General features: G+C 35.9%; 2 protein-coding genes across 2 annotated transcripts; one reads left to right on the top strand and one right to left on the bottom strand.

Annotated features, from left to right (window-relative positions):
* Nucleotides 1–4,375: 4,375 nt before the first annotated feature.
* On the bottom strand, nucleotides 4,376–15,889 carry LOC135688164 (ATP-dependent RNA helicase DDX19A). The gene is made up of 9 exons (XM_065204892.2): nucleotides 15,722–15,889; nucleotides 10,810–10,912; nucleotides 10,179–10,323; nucleotides 8,632–8,724; nucleotides 7,968–8,070; nucleotides 6,981–7,101; nucleotides 6,641–6,818; nucleotides 5,986–6,223; nucleotides 4,376–5,159 (listed from the first exon to the last, which is right to left on the bottom strand). Exons 1-9 carry the CDS (start codon nucleotides 15,818–15,820, stop codon nucleotides 4,737–4,739), a joined length of 1,503 nt encoding a protein of 500 aa, XP_065060964.2. The 5' UTR covers nucleotides 15,821–15,889; the 3' UTR covers nucleotides 4,376–4,736.
* Nucleotides 15,890–20,949: 5,060 nt separating this feature from the next.
* Nucleotides 20,950–23,212, top strand: LOC148957902 (uncharacterized). Its single transcript, XM_089113953.1, has one exon. It carries the CDS (start codon nucleotides 21,034–21,036, stop codon nucleotides 22,510–22,512), a length of 1,479 nt encoding a protein of 492 aa, XP_088970079.1. The 5' UTR covers nucleotides 20,950–21,033; the 3' UTR covers nucleotides 22,513–23,212.
* Nucleotides 23,213–23,543: the final 331 nt, after the last annotated feature.

Genomic DNA, 23,543 nt, shown 5'->3' with positions numbered 1-23,543 from the left:
TTCAGGTGGTACAATTTAAAAGAGCCTCTATCAAACAGGAACCTTTGAATAGGCAAACTATCGTGAAGAGAGAAATTTCGATAAATTATTCGTCTTAATAAATTTGTAATTACATATGACTGTTGCAAATAACTGACGTGTAAATAATTTTTTGAAAACGATTCAAAAACATCAAATTCGTCGCTGAGATAACTTATGCACTCCCTTCACGAAAGCATCCGGACAGTTTCGAATTCAGTTGTGAATCTGCTGTTTGGTTACAAATTTCAAAGTCAGCTTTCATGAAAACACTTTTATCAATTTACTCGATCTTTTTCTTGAAGTTTTTTATTCGTTGAAAAAATAATCTTATCGATATGTAACTATGTGAGGGTTTTTCCTTTCTTCAAGATGATAGCGACCGAAACAAAAGAATTAATCTCTGAGCAGTGTCTAGAAATAATGTTTTATCACAATGATGGGAAAAAACAATCATTAAATTGCTAGCATCATTGGATGCTCAAAGACTGCTGCTTTCGAGATATGCAAAAAAATTGAAAAACAAGAAGTCTAAAAATAGAAAGGGAATTTTGTAGAAAAAACTAGCAAACTGCCTAATCTCAAATTTTATTTCACATTCTTACTAAATCGACCATGGAGATTCCAAATCCAAGATGGGCCAAAAAAAATTATCACCGAAAGTTACTGTTTTTGATGACGTCATCAAAAAAATAATAAAAATTCTTTAAAAATCAGCCAAGGACTTGACCTCAACTTTTCTTGCATTTTGGCACTAAATTAACTAAGCAAATTTCAAATCTGAGATGAAATGAAAAATATCTTGAGCGGAAGTCAAATTTTTTGATGACGTCATCAACTTGGAGAAAATTCATATTGAACCTTTTTAATTGTTTTCTCGCAACTATCATTGTCAAATATGTTCGATATTCGAATAGCACACGTTCAGTGCTTTTGAAATATGTATTGAATTACTATTATACTTACTTTTAAACGTTCTTTCGTGACGTCATCATCATTTTATGACTTCATCTTCCTTTAAAGGTAATTGAATAACACGTGAAAGTATGCCTAAAAATCTTTAGCTAGTTAAAAAAGTCATTCAAAATTAAAATTTCGTTGTATAGAAAATGATATGGAATCCATTCATCCTTCATCACTGTCTCCTTTGCTGGAACTTCCAAAGAAATTGTAGTTCCACTCATCGTCGTCTGCTTCAAGCTGATCACCGTTATTTCCCACGCCCTGGTCTTCATTGGTTACGGAATTTTCTTCGATTTCATCACTAGAGCGCTGCAGATCTTGCAGTTTTTTAGCGGAGGGTGTGCGGGGCCCTGTAAAAGACGAAAATAATTTGTGTGAAAAAGATTTTGGGAATTAGTTGGCTGACTCCAGTATTTTCTGCAGATATTCACAGATTTTTTAACGTTGACGATCGGATATTTTCTCATCAAGCCGTTAAGAACGTTTTTCTCTGTATATCCTCTTAGTGCCATTTCTTATTTATTTATCAAATGTATGTTCAAAATTAGAATATATAAAGAAATTTTGTTCTTTTACACCACGCTAATACCATCTGTAGGCCAGATCATTCTTTTCATCGTATGTCTAACCAAAGCTTAAAGGCAATTTCTCTTACTTTTGGTAATGTTACCGTTTTGTAAATGCTTGTGTCGACCAGTATGGATCTGGTTGTAGAGCTTCTGATTACCTGTTTTTCATTGCCTTGCGAATTCTTATTCTTATCTGCACAAGTGTTTCGTCACATTCCCCTTTGTATGATTATTTTTGAACAAATTCGATCGATTTCGCGAGAATGTCTTTGCAGATTACCTGTCTCATCGTAACTCCCTCGAGCAATTTTTCCTTTCCAGAACTCCCTAAAGCTTTTTAAAATGTTAGCTTTCCTTACACCAAACATTACCGGTGTTGTCTCGCAGCCAATAACTGCATGAATAGCCGGTAGATTTTTTGTAGCGCAAAGGCTTCTCATTTTAACAAAAAATGATAACAGATAACAAGCGCAGAAGTTTTGCAGCATTTTGGTGTTCTGGTTTATTTTGGAAGGGTTTCTCAAAAAATTATAATCACTAATTTAAAAAGTCGTTTTCGCCAGCCTAATTTTGTTTTTGTCTGAAAGCGCCATCGATCTTCGAACTGTTCTGGTACTTTCGTGAGGGGAGTGTACAAACCAACTCTAAACTAGGGAGAACAAAGGACAAATTTATCATCGTATCCCTTAAAAGTCTTTGTGGCAAAACTTTTGCTTATGCAGTTTTACCTGTGGATTTTGGTTCAACGTAATTAGGGTCATATCTATGAAAATTCTAATATTTTTAGATAAAAATGAAATGTTATGGCTTTTGTTGACCTAATAAAACATATCAATGGATGGTCTTGCACGAATTAAATCTTCATATACTGTAAATGTTTATTAAGAAAGCAAAGGAAGTATACATCTATGGGCTACCAAATTATTTGATGTGAATTGTCTAGAAAAAATCACAGACCCTTTTTCTTGAAAGAAATTTGTTTACTTTTTCCGACAAAATGACTTTGAGAATACAAAATTATTCAAATTATACTGAAGTATCTAAAACTGTACTTCGAATTTAAAACTGCTACATGGAGCGACGACCAGGCTCTGCAGATTTTCCGAAACATGCAGACATTATAGTTTGGTCCATAAAAGTGACAAGTTTATTTAAAACCATCTTGATCTACTACCGTCATTTCCTTACCATTCGATTTGAAAGTTATATTAAAGAGGCCATTACAAAATGTTTCTTTGTTGTAAAACTATTTTCTGTGTTCATTATAAGAGTCTTAGCTCCAACCAGTGGCGGACTGGCCCACCGGCCCGTGGGCCCCCTCTAAAATTTGGCAAAAAGGGCCCCAAAAAAAGTATGATTTGTGTAAGTTATGGGAGGTAAATAGGGAATTGGAACATTTAATGTGATGGAATTTTCTGGAATTTTGATTTTTCATGGATCCAGGTTTAGCGTAGATGCACATAATTAGTTGTAGAGTTCTCCTTAATTTTTGACAGTGACAACAAAGAAAGCAGTTGTGATTCAGTAGTTGACTTTAAAACAAACTCAACGTTAATTATTTATTTTCTCAAGCCAGGGCATTAAGATAATGCAATGCGAATGATACTCCAAGAGGGACTTCAAGGCCGAATAATCTAGTTTTTGCTTGCGCTTGACTGCTTAGTGTTAAACATTAACGGGAAAAGCTATTGCCTCATTGAAATAAAAATTGACATAAAAAAGATGTCAAGAAAATGACAAGAATATGCCAAATTGCACATAATGGACGAATAAACTTTGAGTAGCAAATGGTTCTCAGAAAAGAAGCCAATGTTGTTGCAAAAGAGGGACAGGACTGATCACTGGATTCTTGGAATGCAAATTAAAAAAAAGTAACTTCTGATAGCATTTGATCGAAATGGCTTTCGAAATGATAAACCTTAAAGTTTTGTAAAAAAATATCTGTATAAAATTTTAAGCACGTATTAAGTCTGAAATTTGAGTAGATCCCTTGGTTTCAGAAATATTTGTAGTGTTTTCTTGTTTCTTTTGAGAACTTTGGCTTTATTTGTCGCTAAACAAGTCTTCTCCATTTTCGGTATTCGATAGAAATTTGGACAATTCAAAAGGCGTTCAATGTATTCCTCATGGGAGCCACACCCTCTGCAAAGCGAATAAGTGTACTTTCCTTTGTAGTTTGCTATAAGGTCTGACATCTTTAGTTTAAGCTTCAGCAGGGATGAGGCTTCCTCACACCTCAGATATTCTTTCATTTTAAACTTATCATCCTTGGAGGTTAGTTGTCTTATCATTTTAAATTTTGCTTTCTACGAGAAGGTATCTTGCGCAAAAATTACTGAAATCCAAATCAGCACGAATTTTCTTTATTCAATGTTAAATTTCAATTAGAGTACTCTGCACCCATTTGTCATCAACAGCTCAACTTTGCTATTCCTGCTACATATGTTTTGTTGCTTAGAAATTGATCGATTTTTATTAAACATTTTTTGAATTGACCACGCCCCAATTTTCAGACCACACCCACCTGGGCCCCCCTAAGTTTTTCATGGCCGATTAAAAATTTTGAGCCAGTCCGCCACTTGCTCCATCCTAGCTTTACAGTGGCTGTTATTTTCTTGATAAATAATGAGAAAACCGAAATACAGTGAGTTATAACTTATCTTATCTATCGAAATTTCCCAAAAGAGATGTGTACTGTGGTTCGTACAGGTATCACTGATTCTATTTTTGATAAAATTGCCACAATGACAGTTTCATAAAAAAATTTAACTCAGTACTTTAAAACCTCAAAAGTTTTCGATCACTTCCATAAAAAACACAAGGGCTAGTTCTAGTTTCTATTTTCCAAAAATGGCTTCTGAATTGAAAACTGAGAAAGGAAAATGCTTAAAATTAACGAATATTCACTACAGCATGAAAAACACCCAAAAGCAAGATGCTGAAAAACAATCAAATTTAAACATAATATATATAACATAAAATGCCCCAATAAGATACGCTATAATAGTGGAAACTGTGCGATTCCCATATTGACAAAGAGAGCTCGTAATATCTTCAATATTTTGACAAGCTACTAATCTTAGAAAGTACTACACTAATGATCTTAAAGACAAGAGTGTTGCAAGAAATCATCATTTGCTAGTTACCAGTGTGTAGTAGTGTCATGCATGACACCGTTCAAGGTTATTAGGCAAACGATTCTAGTTTCTCTAGCTCATCTAAATCATCTGTTACAAGTCTGTTGATGGGTTTTTTAAAGTGTTCAGAAATCTGCTTCACCATATTCATCGACCTCGTTCCATCAACAAAATTAATTGCAAGTCCCTTCTTCCCAAAGCGACCTGTCCTTCCAATTCTATGCAAGTATGTCTCAAAATCAGGCCTGTTTGATTGGTTCACTGGTATGTCATAATTGACAACAATTGTCACTTGCTCTACATCGATCCCTCTAGCACAAACGTTGGTCGTTATTAGCAACTTTTCTTTTCCATCACGAAAACGGTTAAGGGTCGCCAGTCGCTGCTCAATCTCAAGTTCTCCTGTAAGCAAACCAACAGCATGGCCGTCTTTTGTCATTTTTCCAGCCAACCACGAAGCCGATCGTTTCGTCTAGGAAAAAGTTGGTACAATGATTGCGATTTACACATAAAATTCGAAAGATATCTACAGCAATAAGTGGCATTACCAACTAGTCGATCGATGCAGGACCAACTGTGGAACACGTGTCATCTTCTTTTTTAGCTCCAACACCTTCTAAAAACACAAATTTGTATTTTCAAAAATTTTCCTCTATTTAAAAATATATCACAATGGAAATTTTAAATCAGCTGAACGCCTCAGCCATGGGGGATGGTAACCTTACTCGGTATCTCTTAATATACAAAAAGAAACATGTTGGCATGCATGGTCAGGGAAGCCGATAGTTTTAAGCTTCAACTTTCTACACAGTAAACATGCAAGATAGATTTCGCAATGCGAAAAAACATCTTGCCATTTTATACCATGAAATCCTGGAATTATAGCTTACAACTCTGCTGGTTAAGATACAGTCTTTAGGCAATCTTTAAAAAGACCCCACTTTACACTAGACAATGCTTGTAACTAAGCAAAGTACCAATGGAAAAACGACAGCAGTAGATCAATGGGTTGAATGCGAGTGTTTCTTTATGGCACTGTTTTATTCACAAAAAAATAATCACAGACAAGTATTATGCTATGCCATGTAATGCAAAGTCATCTTCCAAGGAAACGCGTACGTTATTGGTAATAACTAGAGAATCTTTATCTGACAATAAAAACAGAGGAAAACGATCATACAAAAAACTCCATTGGGGATTTTCTCAGAAGAAAGTGACGGCATAGCCTATAAATTGAGCGTCGAGTGAACTCGATTTGGTGATATTGCCCATAGTTGGAAAGGACACAAAAGACTTACGTGGCAAAACACCATGGATTGTCCAATCGTCAAAACCCCATATAAATTGGCCAAAGCCTCGTATTTCTTCTCCTCGCTTTCACAATTGACATAAAACTGCTTGATGTTGTCGAGACTTTCCTCTTCTCTGCGGAGTCGTATTACCACAGGATTCTGGACGATCGAGCTGGCGAAATTCATCACTTCTTGATCGTAAGTTGCAGAAAACAGTAGCAACTGGCAGTCTTTACCCAAGTTTCTGAAACACAAAGTGTAATGTTACCTGCAACAGCAAAGGAATTCTATGACCAAACCAATTCTAGGGATTAGGCAGATGGCTCTTGCTAGTATATTCAAGCCAAGGTTGAAAATATCCAGAAAATATCTAGCGACATTAGTAAACAAAACATTGAAATATGAACAAGAAATACCAAAGAAATGAAAAATGTCTGGACGCCAAGCGTTAGAACCTTGAGATGAATCAATCCACGCGAACATTTCTAAACAAATTGAAGATAAACTTCCCATTTCATAGTTTTAAAAGTTTTAAATGCTATTTAGCTCGAGAATGTTGCAATTTTGAAAACTCTTGCACATCAATTAGGGCTAGTTCTATCAGTTCGCGACATGTTACCTGCTTGACATTTAAACATTTAGAATTGGTCCTGTACCTCACCTCCTAATTCGAATCGATTGATCCTGATGTCCCTGTGTTGATATCATGACATCCGCTTCATCGAGTACAAATATTGATATTTTCTTGGCGTCAAAGCGACGATACTTGAGCAGCCAATCAAGTACTGTGCCGGGTGTTCCAATTACCACTTGGCACTGCGACTTTTCCCCTCTTGGCACTGCATTAGAAAGGTACAAATGTGTTACGAAAAGCTAAATGGTCAAGCGAGAATGTATATACTTTAAGCATAAAAAACACTTTAGACCAGTATTATCCTAACTTATTATACGAGTTATTTTAGGCAGGTAATAATACCTTAAATGTTTTTGAATATTCACACCTCGTTGGCCTTTTAAAGCATAATCCACTTTCAATCCTTTTTCCATTAAGTACTTGCCCATCCTTGACAAGACAGATCCAGTTTGTCGTGCTAATTCAAAGGTTGGCGATAGCAGAAGAGCCTAAAAAAGACATTTCACGTCAGTATGTTATAGCTGCAACATTGGAAAGAAACTCTAAACTGCATCGCCCTTGTCACATTGGGCGGCGGTGGGAAAACAAGCTGTACCAGATTACACATCTTCATTATTTCCTCCAGTTAAATTTAAAACAATGACACCATATGATTTCCATACAAAAATATTTTACTATCTACTTACTTGAGAAACCTCTTCAATAAACTAACTTATAAACCTCTTTAATAAATTTACCAATTCTTTATCAAAAAGGGAATTTCCCGGTTAGTTTTTAATGTGATTACAAACATGTTTCAAAGCAGCCACAGCTTGCCGAAAGAGCCGTAAGGTTGTCTGCAACAGATACCACCAATCGAATGATTTTTAATGGAAACACTCATCTCCCTTATATTGCAATTGACTACAGTAATATAATAAGGGTTAAACTGGTTCAAATTTTCTAGATCATACAACATCGCAGACGTAAGAATTCTTAATGGAAATACTTGATGGTGACACACTGTGGCTGATGTTGAAGTCTGTAGCTGCCCTATCAAAACTTGCTACGGCTTTGCCAAAATTAAATGGAATAATGATTTGAAAGGCTCTTGAGCAATCAGCATGCCTTGCGGGTAGTTGTTCTTTTACTGCGAGAATCGCATTGCCTTTGACTACTAATATATAACTACATAAAACTACTAACAGCCTTCAAACTGATCAGTGACCTCACACAAGGCCGTTGCGGGCGTCTGTCATAGAAGGCTTCTTCTAATTAAAAGATACCAGTCATAAAGGACCAAGGCCATAAAGGTCTTTCCTGCAGGATGATGGATTCATGCAAAATACTTTGAAATAAGCAACACAACTGTTACCTGAGGATACGGTTTACTGACATCAACTCTTGAAAGCATTGACAAAACAAATGCTGCTGTCTTTCCTGTGCCACTTTGGGACTGGGCAATCATATTACTTGGCCTGCAGTTCCAAAGTAGAGCAGGTTATGAAATAATGCAAATCTTTGAAACTAACAGAAAGGTATTTCAAGAAAGACATTGAAGCTGGGGTTACGGGGAAGGTTGGTTGACGTACCAGAATCAAGACAAGTGGAGATCGCATGGACAATAATGTTGAGGAATGTTGAAATCAAAAGAATAACAGTTCTCACACCTTGTTCTGGCCATCTTTTCATTGCTTTATTTTAGAAAGGTTTAGGCTGTCTAGCTGGAAAAGGATGAATAATTTTCTTGCCTCTGTGTCTTACAAATGCAAACATTAATATCTGCAAGATGTCTAGCAACAGAGATTATAAGAAGTTGAGCCGGGTGTTAAATGGTACAATTGACAACCCAGAGACAAAAATAAAAATAATGGACTTGCAACTGGAGTTGCTCAGATGAACGAAAGTTAAAGCCTTCCTCGTGCTCCAATTTTGCAATACCAAAATACTGATGCAAGCACAATAACATTGTAATTTTAAGCATATAAAAAATCTTCTTTACAATTATCAGATAAGGAAGGACAAAAGTGAAGACTCACGGATATGCAAGAAGCATGGGAAGGGCAGTCTCCTGGATCTTTGATGGTTTGTTGAACCCCATATCATATACACCTTTCAACAAATCATCATTTCTAAAATAAATATAAATTGTCATGAGAAAGATGAAACATCAATGTAATGCATTATGCCATTCAAATTTGTCTTCAATAAAAAATAAACAAGATGTCTGATTGCAGGTCTCCATGCAGCACTGATTTAGAATACAAAAAATAATTAAAATAATACTTTCTATATGAAAGTTGAATTTATTATTGATTGGCTGTACAGCATGCTGAACTACATTGATTATGGTGTCAAAACTGCGACTGTGACTTATTGAGTGGGTGTATAACAATGAGGATGGATGTTCAGGAAAAAAGATATTTCTGGGCAAATATTGATACTGATACAATATTGATACTAGCAGCAGAACCCAGATTGACAAATGGTCATCTGTGTTATCATCAGGTCCTTCACAGTTAGATCATTATACTTTTGAGAGAAAGGATTGTCTTATACAAGGCTCAACAGGACTCAAGCACAGAAAGTTACTGCAGAATGCAGGGGCAATATATATCCCCTGTGGTACTTTTTTCTTAAATTCTAATTTAAATTTTTATCAGATGAATGGAGAATTATCAGATGTGCCATATGTCTCACTTTCTGAATGATATCGTAATATTTGGGTATTTGCTAAAATTCTTGCTAGAACAGTTTTAAAAAAATCACATAGTGTATCTCTTACAATTCCAGGCAGCTCTACTCCTGCTACACACCCTTTAAATTGCTAATTAGCAAATTCATATTTGCATTGGATTGCAGTACAACTATTAAAATCAACAACAATCTTCTAAAGAGCCAGCCTTAAAGGTGAAATACACGACCCTTTTTATGTCCATTTCACCTAAAGGATAACAAACTACTGATTTTGTAAATTGGGCCATCAGTTATAGTTTCCCTTGCACCAATGCAAGTTGGACCTGTTCAAATATTTCAGCCTTAAAGGATACGTTTTTCTTTTGCTTTCTTGGCAAGGCCCTAAAACCTTTTTTCTCAAATGTCTCCATGTTATGTTATGACATCTGGTTCAAATTAAACAAGTCACAGTGACTCAAACCATCACAGACCTCTCCAATATAATCTATTCACAGATGAACAGGTTATTCTTATTCTGTGCCTCTGAATTCCCCATTCCTTTGCATATATTTTTACTTTTCTGCCGTCACTGCATACTTGGCTTCTTTTATTCTAGCCTCTTTTGGACTCAGTTTCAGGACTTACTTTCACTACATTGTTTCAAGGCTCATTCTTGAAAAACTTTCCTAGTGCCAGAATTACACAGGCAGTAGCTACTTTCTTTGCTTGGCCTACCCATGACAAAAAGAAAGAAATGGGAAGCTTACCACCATCCCCTTTTTCATCTGTTGGGTGAAAACAGGCGTGAAAAATGACATTGTTTGGCTGATTTCCAAAAGTGTTTGGGCAAGGATTTAGGTTTGCAGCTTGTGTTGCTAAGTATTTCAACATGAAAAAATAAGTAACTTACAAATCCAGCTCCTCAAAAGTTTTTGCAGAATATAGTGGTGAATTTGGGTCTCTCTGCAACACTTCCACCTCACTCTTAACATTTGTCAAATGAGTTCGCAATACTTTTGTCATCAAAGACGCCTCTGCCACAGACACTTCCTTTTCTAAAAACAATGATACCATCATTATGTATCAAAATATTATCTGTAGCTAGACATAAATCTACTGGTTTGTGATCTGGTTTTAAAATTTCCATTAGTTTTTGTGTCATAGATTTTAGTATCTTTTCTTTTTTGTTGGTACATAGTCCATTGGATGAATTTTTGCGAGGTGTTTTTTTGCGGAAATGCAAGATGCGAAACCATTTCCAAGGATACTACCAGAAAAGATGAAAACACCTTTTACTGCCGGGAAGTATCAAATGCCTCCCACAGCATTAAAAATAACAAAAGTCCTGGCATTGGCAAAATCAAAATCAAATACCTAAAAAAGTCATATATCAACTCATTGCTAAAATATTCAATTACATTGCTAAAACCAGTCAACATCCAGGCCCTTCGCTGATTAGATTTTATGTCATTTCATATCTGCGGCAAACAAACAATGCTGCTAGAGATAAACTGGCTTTTATTTTAATTAACAAGCCATACCTTCACTATCTGCTCCATTTTTTTTAGCTTGACTGGCTTCCTCTTTGGAATCTTGTTGACCAGTAGCTGATTTCTTCTCATCTGCTACATTTAAACTGTTGACCTAACAACAAAATGCATTCAGAATGTAACCAAAAATTGAAGAAAAAATATTACAGAAACTGAAAAATTTATAGAGCAACCTGAGAAATAAGATCCAGCAGGCCAGATCCTAAAGAAAGTTCTACCCCTAAAAATGTGGATATGCCAAGCCCTGGTCCAGGGACTATTTTAGTGTGGTTTTTCCCACATTTTGTGGCCTTGGAAATCCAGAATGTGGTCTTGGAAATTCAAAATTGTGAAATGGGTTTTTCCATTTTAGGTATATTTTTGTTATAAATATGTTTTTCTGTTGATAGAGTTTTTAAAACTTTATAACATAACAGAACAGTACAAAACTTCCATGGATCGTAGCGCAAGTTCCTTGGTCCAGAAAAATCTGGTCCAGCAAGAGTGAAAAATGTTATAGCCAATCAGCTTTTTGCTCTCAAATGGTGTAAAAGACAATCAGAGCTTGTAAAAGACCCCTGAATCTAGCAAAAATAACAACAATGGCAGCCAAACAGCCACCAAGCTGCATGAAAGTGCACTAAAAGCTTTGAACTGCTGCAAGCGAAAAAATCTCAAGGCAAAATAAGTCTATGATTTTTTCAATATCTAAGGGTCATTCTAGATTTTCATCATGCGCAGTTTAGAATTATGCTCCTAAACTGGAGATATGACTGCATAAAAGTAGCCTAAATTGGGGAGACTTTTACTCTGTTCAATAATTGCACAGGGGCTATTGTCATTATTTTTTTTATCAATTCTCTATATCATCTATAGCAAGAATGAAACCCCTGTAAAGTTAAGCAAAGCTGTAAAAAATAAAATTGCACAAATTTTTGAACGGTTTGTAAAATGTCACATCTGAAATCAAAATTTAATTGGTTTCAGCTTTGTTTTGACTTTACAGGGCTTTCTTTCTTTGGTTAATTTCTCATTCAGCAAGAAAATAATATCAGAGTCTTTTTAAATTGAAGTTTTGCTTTGAATCGCTGCTTTTTCTAATCTTGAGTGAACAATTTTATTCTGTTAAAAAGAAACCAAGAATTGAGAACTATTTCACCAAAAGCACTAACAGCAAGAGGATAAACAATAAAAAAGATGAGGAAAGCTGCAGCAGTAATGTGCCTGAAAGCAAAGAAGTCCCGAAGTTCAACAACAACAAGGTCTCGAAGAATCAACATATGTCAAACAAGGTGCCTTAGATATCACCTCATCAAGAAATAAGACAAAGAAGACTCAACTATGGGAAGGTACTATGGGAAGAAAAGAAATTAGATGTCAAGTTTGTTTCAAACACCATAATATCATTCAGATTCACAAAGAATCTAATCACTTACCTCCAATCTGTAGTGAGGATGGTTCAGAAATTAGGCAGAAATATATTGATAATCACCTGCAATCTACGCTGCACCTTGAAGCAGTCAAAGCAGAAAAAAAACCAGGTTAGAGAAAGGAGAACTTTTGCAAGATCCCAACACCTTAGAGGGATCCACCTCAAGACAAAGTTCCGTGTTAGTAAAGAAGATTGGTTCAATGATGGCAACTGTCTTTAATGATTGAAAAAGGGGATCTTCGTCTTGGCTTTTGAGGGAGATTGCACATCAAAAAGCAATCAAATACAGTGCAAACGGGTAAACAGGCAAATTTGAGTCAGCAGCAGGTAGTTTCAGATATCTTAATCTAACTCACCATGCAGACCTTCTAGATTGCATTGTTGAATCTGATAGCCTCATAATAAAAGATCGATTTGATAGTGTTTTGGCTGTGTCATAACGTACAGATGGCTCAGTTCATGGAGAAAACATGAATACTGGCCAGCATAGAGGTTTTTGGAAACTGAGCCAAGACCAAAGAGATGCATCTGCCTCAAAGTTACCTTTAATAAAGATTTGGTGTGCAGCTCACAGAATGAATCTGGCATGGAAAGCAGTCTGCCGAGATGTAATTGAGGTGAAATGTGGTAAAAAGTTAGCTTGCTAAAAATGTTGCCAGACTTTGTACATATTTCCATCTATCAGCGTTTTGCACAAAGGAACTTGAAACCCTAGCTGAAAAAACCAGTTTAAAACTGTTCGATCTTCAAAATACTTTGAAGTGGGATGGACAGAGTTCACAAGTAGCATGTTTGAAGTTATCTTGAAAATTGGCGTGCCTTTATACTTCTTCTTAAAGAATATAGCAATGACACTGAGGCAAGAGGAATCAGATCAAAATGGCTTGACAACATCTGACTTGTGTTACTGCTGACGTCCTGTACATCTACAGAAGATTCCAAAAGTGTTTTGAAGATGACTCAATAACAATCATGGATATCAGAGTCAAAAAAGAAAATGCTGTGCAAAGATTTAGTGAGCTCTTAGAAAAATATCTGATTGGTGGCTGGGAAGAAGAGTTTCAGTCCAATGTGAGCACCACTGAAGATGGTACCATATTCTATGGGGATGACCTTATTATCAAAAAAGAGGCACAGCAAGGCACAACAGATACATCTTTGACAAGCGAGCCATGGAAGCAATACGTTGCGAACTTATTCAGTCCATTATTAATTATCTGAATGAGAGATTTCAAGAAGAATGTGATTGTTCAACTGCACTCCACCCACTGCGTTTATTTACAAGTGATATCAGTGATGACAGCTTGAGAAATGGCCATGAACATATTTGCCCTGATCTGCCACATGCGAGATTTCTTTTACGAATATAAGGAAATAGCATCCTTTGAGAAGCTACAGAATCGTGGGCCAGCTCAGATTCTGCAGATTATGTGGTCCTCTTTCAATGATGATGTATACATGGTAATTCCAACACCCCTTGCAAGGACCGTAGCAGCTTAGCCACATTCTGCAGATGTTGAATGTTTGATGAGCACATACAACAAAATAAAAACAAATGACAGTGACTCCCTGTCTCCACAAACGATGTTCAGTTATCTGTATGTGTCTCAAAACATGCCAAGCATATCAGAATTTGACCCTACTTCAGCTGCTTTATTTTGGATAAACAAAAAGCAACGATGGGAACATTCGGTATCGAAAGCAAAGGAGCAAGAATGGTTCCTTAAAGTATTTCCTGAGGCAGATGATGCCTACAAAGAGAGAAGGATTAGAAAAAATAAAAAAGGCAAACCTGATGTCGCTTTCTGAAACCTGAAATGATTTAAACTGATCAGCTTACTCTAAGGCCCCCCATGAATGGACTCCCCCATCATTCATTTTTCAAAAATCTAATAGCCCCCTGCTCTTATTGGAGCTCCCCCGCTTTTCAAATTTTTTGGCTTAGCGTGTCCTTCAATATTGAGATAAGTATGAATTTTAGAGCTTCTAGCAATGTTAACCTTTAACTACTGTTACTGTCGGACTCCATAAAGAATAAGCTATAATAGAAACATATTTGTAATTGTGTTATGTTGAATATTTTTGTTTTACAGCAACGGTCGATATTTTGAAATTCCATGCTTCATATACAGCCTTCTTTATGGCTCTTCTCAAACGGCCAGGCTTGACAGCCATTTACTTTTCTTTCATACCAGGACTCTTAAGATAACAAAATTGTTATCATGCTGACAGGTCATTGTGTCTAAATATTTGTGTTTTTATTACTACTATTATTATGAAACAAAAAAGAAAGAAACAGAGTCAAAAATTAATTTATATGTATATACAAGTGGAAAATCTGGAAACTTAAACAGAATCCTGTAGGATACTTAAACAGGATCCTGCGAAGATCCTATACAGGATCCTCCAAAGATTTTTCACTATGGTAGCTATTCTCTAGACAAGAATTATAGCATCAGTTGGTGCAAGGTCATCTCCAGACCCTTGGTTAATGTTAACATCAGGCAAGAATATGATAGATTTACTTCATTGCCAGTATATCTTATTGGAAAGTTGTTGAAATGAGTGTCTGCAAATCTCTTTCGGGTCTGCACATTTTTCTATAATACGGGTCTTTGAAATATTTGATACAACTAAAATCAGAAATAAAAATTTTCTGGTTGAAACTTGATGTAATTTTTACTGTTTTATTGATAATTGGGTCTGATACATCTGCTTCATTTTCAAATGGCAAAGCTTTTTCCGAAAATTTATATATGTTATTTTGAAAGTAATTCAAACTTTGAGAAGAATACATATTGATTCTTGAGCCACACCAATATGGATACAGGGCAAAATCTTGAATTATGAAAGATAAAGTAACTCTATCAAAGAAAAATAATGTCATTGAAAATGGGGATTTCAATTTGCTATTTTACATGTGATGCAAATTGTAATCAAGGTTGGCCTAGAACATAAAGTGATCAAAAACAACATAAGAAATAATTCTTAGATCACAAATTTTCAAAACTATTTTTACAATGAAAACAATTTCGATGAATATGTCATGGAATTTCAAAACATAAAGACTGCAACTAGTCAAACCAGACTGCATTCTTTGTTTTGAACATTTTGTAACCTGGATAACTAAGTAACAATTCTGTTAATCATTTAAAAACATATATTTTGCTCACTCTCTCAACAGGTTCAGTTCAGTTCAGTTTCCATTGACAATTATAACTAAATACATAATACAAATATATGCAATCGAATAACCTTAATTAACTAAAACAATCAAAATACATGACAATCAACTAAATCAGACAACTACAAAATAAATCTACGCCCGACACAGAAGAAAGTGAAAAAAGGCACAATACTGTACAGAACAAAGAATGAGCATGGGTTTCAGGAGCAGTCAATAAAACTGCATCTGAAAACCATGCTCATATGTATTTAGGTATAATTGTCTAAGGAGGAGCTCTCTAATAGGTACTCCATAAAACAAGTTACCTTGGCTTCCAAACCAGTGGCACTTTCCGCATTTTGTGGTTTCTTCTTTAATGCATGTTGTTCTTGCTCTTTTACCATCGCCAACCAATCGCCCTCCATTTTGGTTGCTTCGAAGTAGTTCAATCTGGTTTACATGTGCTTAGAATCTAAGCACTGAAATTCTGCCTCCTTCTGGAGAACAACCATATAACGGCGCAGGAGATCGGGGACCTTTTAGCGCCTCAAAATTTCAGTAAGACCCCCTCCCCTAACAGCAGCCAATTTATCGCAGTACACGCATTTTTCAAAAATTCAAGAAATTTCTAATACTGGATACTGGTAAGCTCGGGGGCGGTATCTTATCATGCATGAAGGTACGGGGAGTGCCTTTATTTAAGGGCTACCTTTTTCTGAAAACTGCGGAATAATCGGTATCAGTTTTGGAAATATGTGCGGATTTAGCATTAACAAAATGAATGTCCAATTAGAAATAGAATTATGAATTATGTGTAGTATTGAGATTTTGGAGCAAAGAACATGCAAAATTTGTTAGGTGATTTTGTTGTGCTTGAAAACATTATTTGCTTTGTGAAAATATGGTATAGTTTTCATCAAATTTGCGGAATTATGTGTCTTATTTTTTCAGACATGTGCGGAATTATAGGTCCAAGTGTTTTAACCAATTGGCACGTCCTGTCCAAAATCAGGCTTAGTCCCCCCCCCCCCGCCCCCTCCGAGACTGGTAAGGAAAAAGATAGATTGAATCTTGGCAGGCCATAATAATTTCATGGATTTTTAGTAGACCAATCGCATGGGCTCTGACGTAAGTTTCAAGGAGAGGGCCAAGAGCAAATTTAACAGCCATGACAAAATATTTTGAATAAAGCTCTATTGTTTTGCAAAAAGTGGGGGCCATAACCTACAAACAAATGAGGACCCACCCTCAATTTTCTTAGAAGAAACATTTTCATTAGTTACATTAAACAGGACCAAAGAAAAGGTGAATAAACACGTGCAGCATACACAGACAGTGTGAAGACCAAGCTTATCAACGAAATTTTTAATTTGGGCACATCCATCTAAATGCTCGAGTAGTATTTTTAATGCGGCTGAAAGGATAAAGTTAATGCAAGAATGGGTAAGATTTCTCTAGAAGGATGGACAATGAATGTATAGGCTTATATTTCACTAATATCATATTGATAAAAATTTAAAACAATTATCTGGAAATTGTAGAGGCAAGAATGGGCTTGCCACAAGATGATTCTATTCCTAGGACGCTTTAAGAACATCAAGAGAACGAATGAATCAAGTGAGAAAACTGGAAGGACGCCGGAGCAAATTTCGGGCTGGGAGGCTTTAAACAAATTGGCAAACATTGTGGTAGTTTTTCCACCATTTTATTTGATGCCAGAACCTTACATTCATACTTCAGTGAGTTCAAGTAATAAGTAATGTGATTCACTCAGATTTCTCATTTGAATGCAAAAAAACATAGAACACCTTAAAAGAATAGTGAAAGAAAGACTTGGCGAGGTAAACTTAGAGTAAACGAAAAACTAGGCTCACTATTGAGCTTTCAAATGAGCTTTCAAATATTGCTGAACATTGATTTTCTGCCCCTTTTTTCTACATTTTAGAATTTCAATTGAATATTATCAGTAAAGTTTCTGTCCAGGGGGGAAGTGTTATCAAAATAACAAGTGGGGTTCTTGCTACACTGGGTACCAGACTCACTCTATGAAAATATCTCTCTTGCTTTCTGTAGAGTGAATCTTGTACCCAGGGTAGGTTCCTGCACAAAATGTTGCAGAAAACAATAGCAAAAATAGAAACTGACTACTTAACAGCATTAACAAAGGCCTAGAATAGCAAATTTTTATAGACGCACATTTTTTTATAAGAATAAGGCGTGGTGATTTGCCGGGATTGGCATCATGGGCATGGCAAATATAGAAACTGCCACCATAGTGCAAATAGCATGTCATAATTGAGCAAATTTTTAAATGAATGAAGTATAAGAAGCAAAAGCTGATTCTTTACAATATATGGATTGGGTTAATAAGAAAATTAGCAACGTATAATGATGTCTTAACTTGTAAGCAAAAAAGTTATCGAAAGAAAACCCATTTACATGGTTTGTTCGGATCTCCGTCAAAGTTGTTTTTTCTTTCCTTTCTCGTATCTTTGCAGCTGTTCATGGAACTCAGAACTTGCAAGATCATTTGCTTTATCTATATATTTGTTAAGTTTTTCTGGAGCAATTCTGCTTTCCCCATCTGCTTCTATCTTTTTGTAGGTGGGAATCAGCCTCTCTACATCAGCAGAATTAGGGTTTGCTGCGCGAATCCGAGCCATAGTCTCGTCTGGTAGAATTCCTCTGAGAACAAGTCTCAGATCTCTGTGATCTTGATCATTTATTTCTCAAATTTCAATGCATGATTGAATGAAATATTTTGTCCGGGACAAAAGCTGGGTGAAGCTTGCTTAAATCTCTTTTGCTTATGAAAAGCTCTTAATTGCATTCAACCCATCAAATTCTGTCTCTGTCATCAAATCTGTTCTTCAAAAAGTTTTGATATATGAACGAGAACCTTGTTACAGATGGCAAATAATCTATTCTCTCACTGATGTAAAAATTGTGCTTGTCTCTTTTTATTCTCTTTTCGCGCAGTTTGAAAACATGATCTTGTTTGTAATGCAAACACAACGCACCAGCCAGTGTTACCAGATCTCAATTTTGGAATTATGCCAAATTTTTCACAAGATTGTACTAGATTTGCAAAAAATTATGCTAAATTTCAAATCAAGTCAACCCTGCTCGAGAAAGAAGCCAACACGTACTCAGAATATCAAATTGGCGAAAGTTGCTATTTGGCCTTTTTGATCACTCATTTCACTGATCAGTGACTCATCTACTCAAACCCAGTGTACTCATTCTTCATAAACAAAAATGAGCAAATTAGCAATTTAGATCAATGGTTTTGATGGCCAAATTTCTGCATTTTGGCAGTTTTTCAAATTCCTTTGACCGTCACAAATTGATTTGGCCGAAGAAGCAAAATTTGGCTGAATTCTGGCCGCATGTTGCAAAAAAACAACGAAATGCAAAGGAAACAAACAATTTTCCACAAATATTATTCCAAACTTTTAAAAGAATTTCAAAATTGCAAATGATGAATGATGAAACAAAGCAAAAGATAACAGACAATTTAAGATAAAAGCAAGTGCAAACTTTTGCAACCTACAAAGAAAATTGTGATTACGCTATCACTCCCCACAATTAGAAAAAAATTAGCTTTTTGTATACTGCGTTTAGCAGACTGAATTTGGCCGCCAACTATTCCAAACATCTGGCAAAATCCTGAAAGTGAAAAGTCCCAATTTACTCCCAATTTACTCCAATTTGACAACGATAGACAACGGATCAATTTAAAAATGATTTTTTTGAAAAATATCCAAATTATGCTAGTCCTTATGCTAAATGACGATTTTTGGCCAATGTTATGCTAAAACCATAATGTTATGCTAGATCAGGACACACAACACCCCTTTCAGAAATTACTTGCTTCTTCCAGTCCTTATTTATGAACATAACGATTCAGAAAAGATTTCAATTAATGTAAAAATACAAACCGAGTTAGATAAAATGCAAATTTATCTCTGACCGCACAAGATAAAGCACCACGAAAAAGAACAAGAACGGGTTCCCAGCAGAACTGCTACTAATGGGTTCGTTAGCGTAAACCTTCAAAACATTTTCTAACCTATTATTGGAAAACAGTTAGGGAGGACTATTATGTAACATCCCCAACTAAATGTTCTTCCCATCCCAGCTAACGTCGAGAGGCTTATTATCGTTCAGCTGCTATAGCCTTGAGAAAAGTCTTGCCAATGCTTTTTCAATTTAAAACACCCTAGTTGAATTGCTTTATAACTTTCTCTCACATCTACTGAAAGGTATCACATAAACCCTAAAATACATGACGGGCAGGAAATCATAATCTCGGTCTTGGTACTTAGGCTTAGTGTCTTTTTTGAAGCAAGTCATAAAAGCAAACTAAATTGAGATGATGTCTTGAAGTTAAAGCTGTATACAGAGTCCATCTTACTTCAAAATAGCACACAACAATATCCTAAAGCGCAATTGAATTTTCTCCGCATGTACTGAAGCTTTCGAGTTCTGAAGTTTCTTAATTCTTCTTTACTGTCCATTGCTTATTTCTTATCGCAATTTTCTTTTAAAAAATAAGTGCAAGACATAAGGCTGGGATTGGGCATTCACTTCGAATTGAGAAAATGTTCCTAATTCTATCTTAGGCGTTTTGATTTGTATTTTATGCTCCACTGTTAAGAACATGCACTATTTTCAAATCCACACTTTTTACAATAACAGTTCCACAATTTTAATTTATAACTCCACAAAGTGAGTCAGATCCACAGTGGATCCACGCTTATTTTAGGCCCTGACTGTTCCAGTATCTTTGGTAGGTTCTTCTGCAGGAAAGAGGAAAGTCTTTTTTTTGCAGCCAAAGAGGGAAGGGAGCATTTAAATTCTTAATAAGTATTCATTTGGATTACATTGGATTTTCGTCGCCGTTTTGCTTTTTTCTGAGTTTTATCTTCGTATTTATACTCACTGCAAGATTCATAGAATCCGGCGAACAGGGCCAGGTCGAAAATATATAATAATAATAATATATAATAATAATAAATAATTTGTTTAAAGTTGGCGTACTAAATGAACGGTTGATAGCTATAAAGAAGCTAATTAAGGCCAACTATCTAATAAGAGTTAGTATGAAATAAAAATATATGATACAATATTAAAAAGGTTTAAGGTATAATGTTCTAAATAAAACCTAACCCAGCAATAAATTTTTTACACAATCTACAGTCGCATTCTATAGGGTGTGCTCTTAATTCTTTTTTAAATGTTGCCAATGATTGGGACTCTCTTATACTGTGAGGTAATGTTTGCCACAGTTTTTGACCTAAATATCTCACAGTTTCTATACCATAAGAAGTTGTCCTGGCTTTTGGAATGCAAAGATTATTTTTAGTTCGCAAATCATAATGTACATTTCTTGTTTCAAAAATCTCACTCATGAAACTAGGGTTCAGGTTATGTTTGGTTTTGTATATTTCTATCATCAAGTACTGTAGATTGCGTTGGTGAATTGATACTGCATTATCCAAAGTCAGCAATGCTTCGTAGTCAGCATGACTGTCTTTATAAACAATTCTGAGGTTCGGAGGACGAAGCTGGTAGGACGTGGCTTTTATGCGCTCTAAGAAATACTCTTTTCACTGCAAATTCACTCATATTTCAAATGGCAACAGACATTGAAACTGTTATGGAAGCTACAGAAATTCTAAGGAGTACAAGCAAAGGAAGACATATGGATTCAATCGCTAGCTTCTGCTTGTCGAAACATGGTTGGGACAAAACAAAGACAGTCGCCATCTTGGATCAAGCGGTAAACGAGGGGAAATTATACACTACCATGTCCCACAACAAAGTTTCCTATCGTATCAAAGACCAGGAAAATATAGACACTGAGAATGAAGATTTTAACCCAACCTCCGAAAGAGATTCTGAATGGCCAAAGTCGAAGGGTTATGTAAACGTCGGCGACTTTAAGAGGATCCAAGCAGAACTCGAGGAATTCAAAAGATTCTCACATGGAGAAATTCTACTATTAAAGGCCCAAACTGCTAATAGACCAAGTATAGACCCTTCTGAAAGTGATAGGGAAGCGTTGCTAAAATGTCTTCAAGACCGCATTATCTCTTTGGAGCAGCAGCTGTTTGACAAACAGAAAATTATTGAAGGTCTGTTGGAAGGGCCTAGATTTGAAGTCAAAACACTTGATGGAAGCAAAAGCTGTCTTGACAACGAAATGAGACCTTCTCCCAGCGGAATACAGAAATTGGCAGGAAAAAGTGAAGCACATGTGAGTCCAATAATAACAAGGAGCCTGACAAAGAAGGCAGAAACTGAAAGAAAACAAGCCAAAGATATTTATGGGCATGACAAGATATCCCAAAGGCCCAGGTACAAAGTTAAAACACCAAAAGTTGCATATTCCCAAGTATCAAAGGACGTTGCAAAATCTGCAAACAGAAATCCCTTAGCGTGGCAAAATCGCTTTGCCCTTCTGTCAAGCGATGATGAGTCAAGCGATTTGGAAACATCCAAAAACCATACTCAAACTCGCAGTACGGAAGCCAGCGAAGTGCAAACAGCAAAAGAGAGAAGGACAACAAAGAAAATCCAAAGCAGAGCGGAGAACAAAAGGAACAAGAAGAATATCCTTATTATTGGCGACTCCATACTTAAGCACTTGGATGGGAGAAAATTGAAAGGATCTCTGCGAAATGGGCAGAATGTCTATGTCAAATCTTTCAGCGGAGCAAATGTTGAAGACATGGCAGATTACTCAAAACCACCAATGAAAAAAAACCCAGACATTGTCGTTCTTCATGTTGGGACCAACTCGCTGGGAACAAACAAGCCAGCTGATGAAATTGCATCTGAAATCTGTGATCTGGCAGCTGATTTAAGAAACGGAGCAAATGAAGTTGTTGTATCAGCTATTATATCTCGAGGTGACGATTCAACGTTAAATACAAAAGCAAAAACTGTAAACGAAAAATTGAAAACCCTGTGCGGAGAAAATAGTTTAGATCTCATCGAGCATCAAAACATCGATACAACTAAGCACCTAAATGGAAGTGCTTTGCACCTCAATAGAATGGGCACAGTCCTTCTTGCCAATAACCTTATTAAATATCTCAAAGCTCAGTGACGTGATGATGGGACTCATACAGCTAAGTACATTTGTCCTAATTTAGAAAATCAAAATACCAATGAAATTGCTAGTTCTGATACCGAAGATATTAACCCCCTTGCCAATCTATCAACTATTAGGAACAAAAACAAGAGAGGCCTAATTGTGGCACATCTAAATATAAACTCAATCCGAAACAAAATAGAGGATCTCAAAACCCTGATTGCAAAAAATGTTGACATCCTCGCAGTTTCTGAAACCAAATTAGACGAATCCTTTCCTACTAATCAGTTTTTAATTGATGGTTTCAAAAAACCCTTCCGTTATGATAGAAATACAAACGGTGGTGGGATTCTGGTTTATATCAGAGAAAAAGTTCCAGCAAATGAAATTAAACTGGTGAACATCGCCAATTCAATTGAATGTGTATTAACTGAAATTAATGTGGGCAAGAAAACATGGGCATTGATCAGTACCTACCGCCCCCCTTCTCAATGTGAAAAATTTTTCTTCGCAGAGATGTACAAAGTGCTTGACCAACTTACACCTCGATACGAAAACTTCGTCATTATTGGAGATTTAAATTCGGAAGAGAAAAATTATGAAATTAGCAATTTCATGGATATCTATGGATTAAAAAATCTAATAAAAAGTCCCACTTGTTATAAATCTGCTGACAATCCCTCTTCCATTGATATGTTTCTAACGAATAAAACCTCTGGTTTTCAATACCAGATTACATGGCAGATTACTCAAAACCACCAATGAAAAAAAACCCAGACATTGTCGTTCTTCATGTTGGGACCAACTCGCTGGGAACAAACAAGCCAGCTGATGAAATTGCATCTGAAATCTGTGATCTGGCAGCTGATTTAAGAAACGGAGCAAATGAAGTTGTTGTATCAGCTATTATATCTCGAGGTGACGATTCAACGTTAAATACAAAAGCAAAAACTGTAAACGAAAAATTGAAAACCCTGTGCGGAGAAAATAGTTTAGATCTCATCGAGCATCAAAACATCGATACAACTAAGCACCTAAATGGAAGT

This window comes from Rhopilema esculentum, chromosome 19, assembly GCF_057945365.1.
Source record: "Rhopilema esculentum isolate cy_ngs chromosome 19, ASM5794536v1, whole genome shotgun sequence".
Taxonomy (NCBI): Eukaryota; Metazoa; Cnidaria; class Scyphozoa; order Rhizostomeae; family Rhizostomatidae; genus Rhopilema; species Rhopilema esculentum.
Note: the sequence above shows the minus strand (reverse complement) of the source record. Positions and strands in the feature narration are given on the sequence as shown.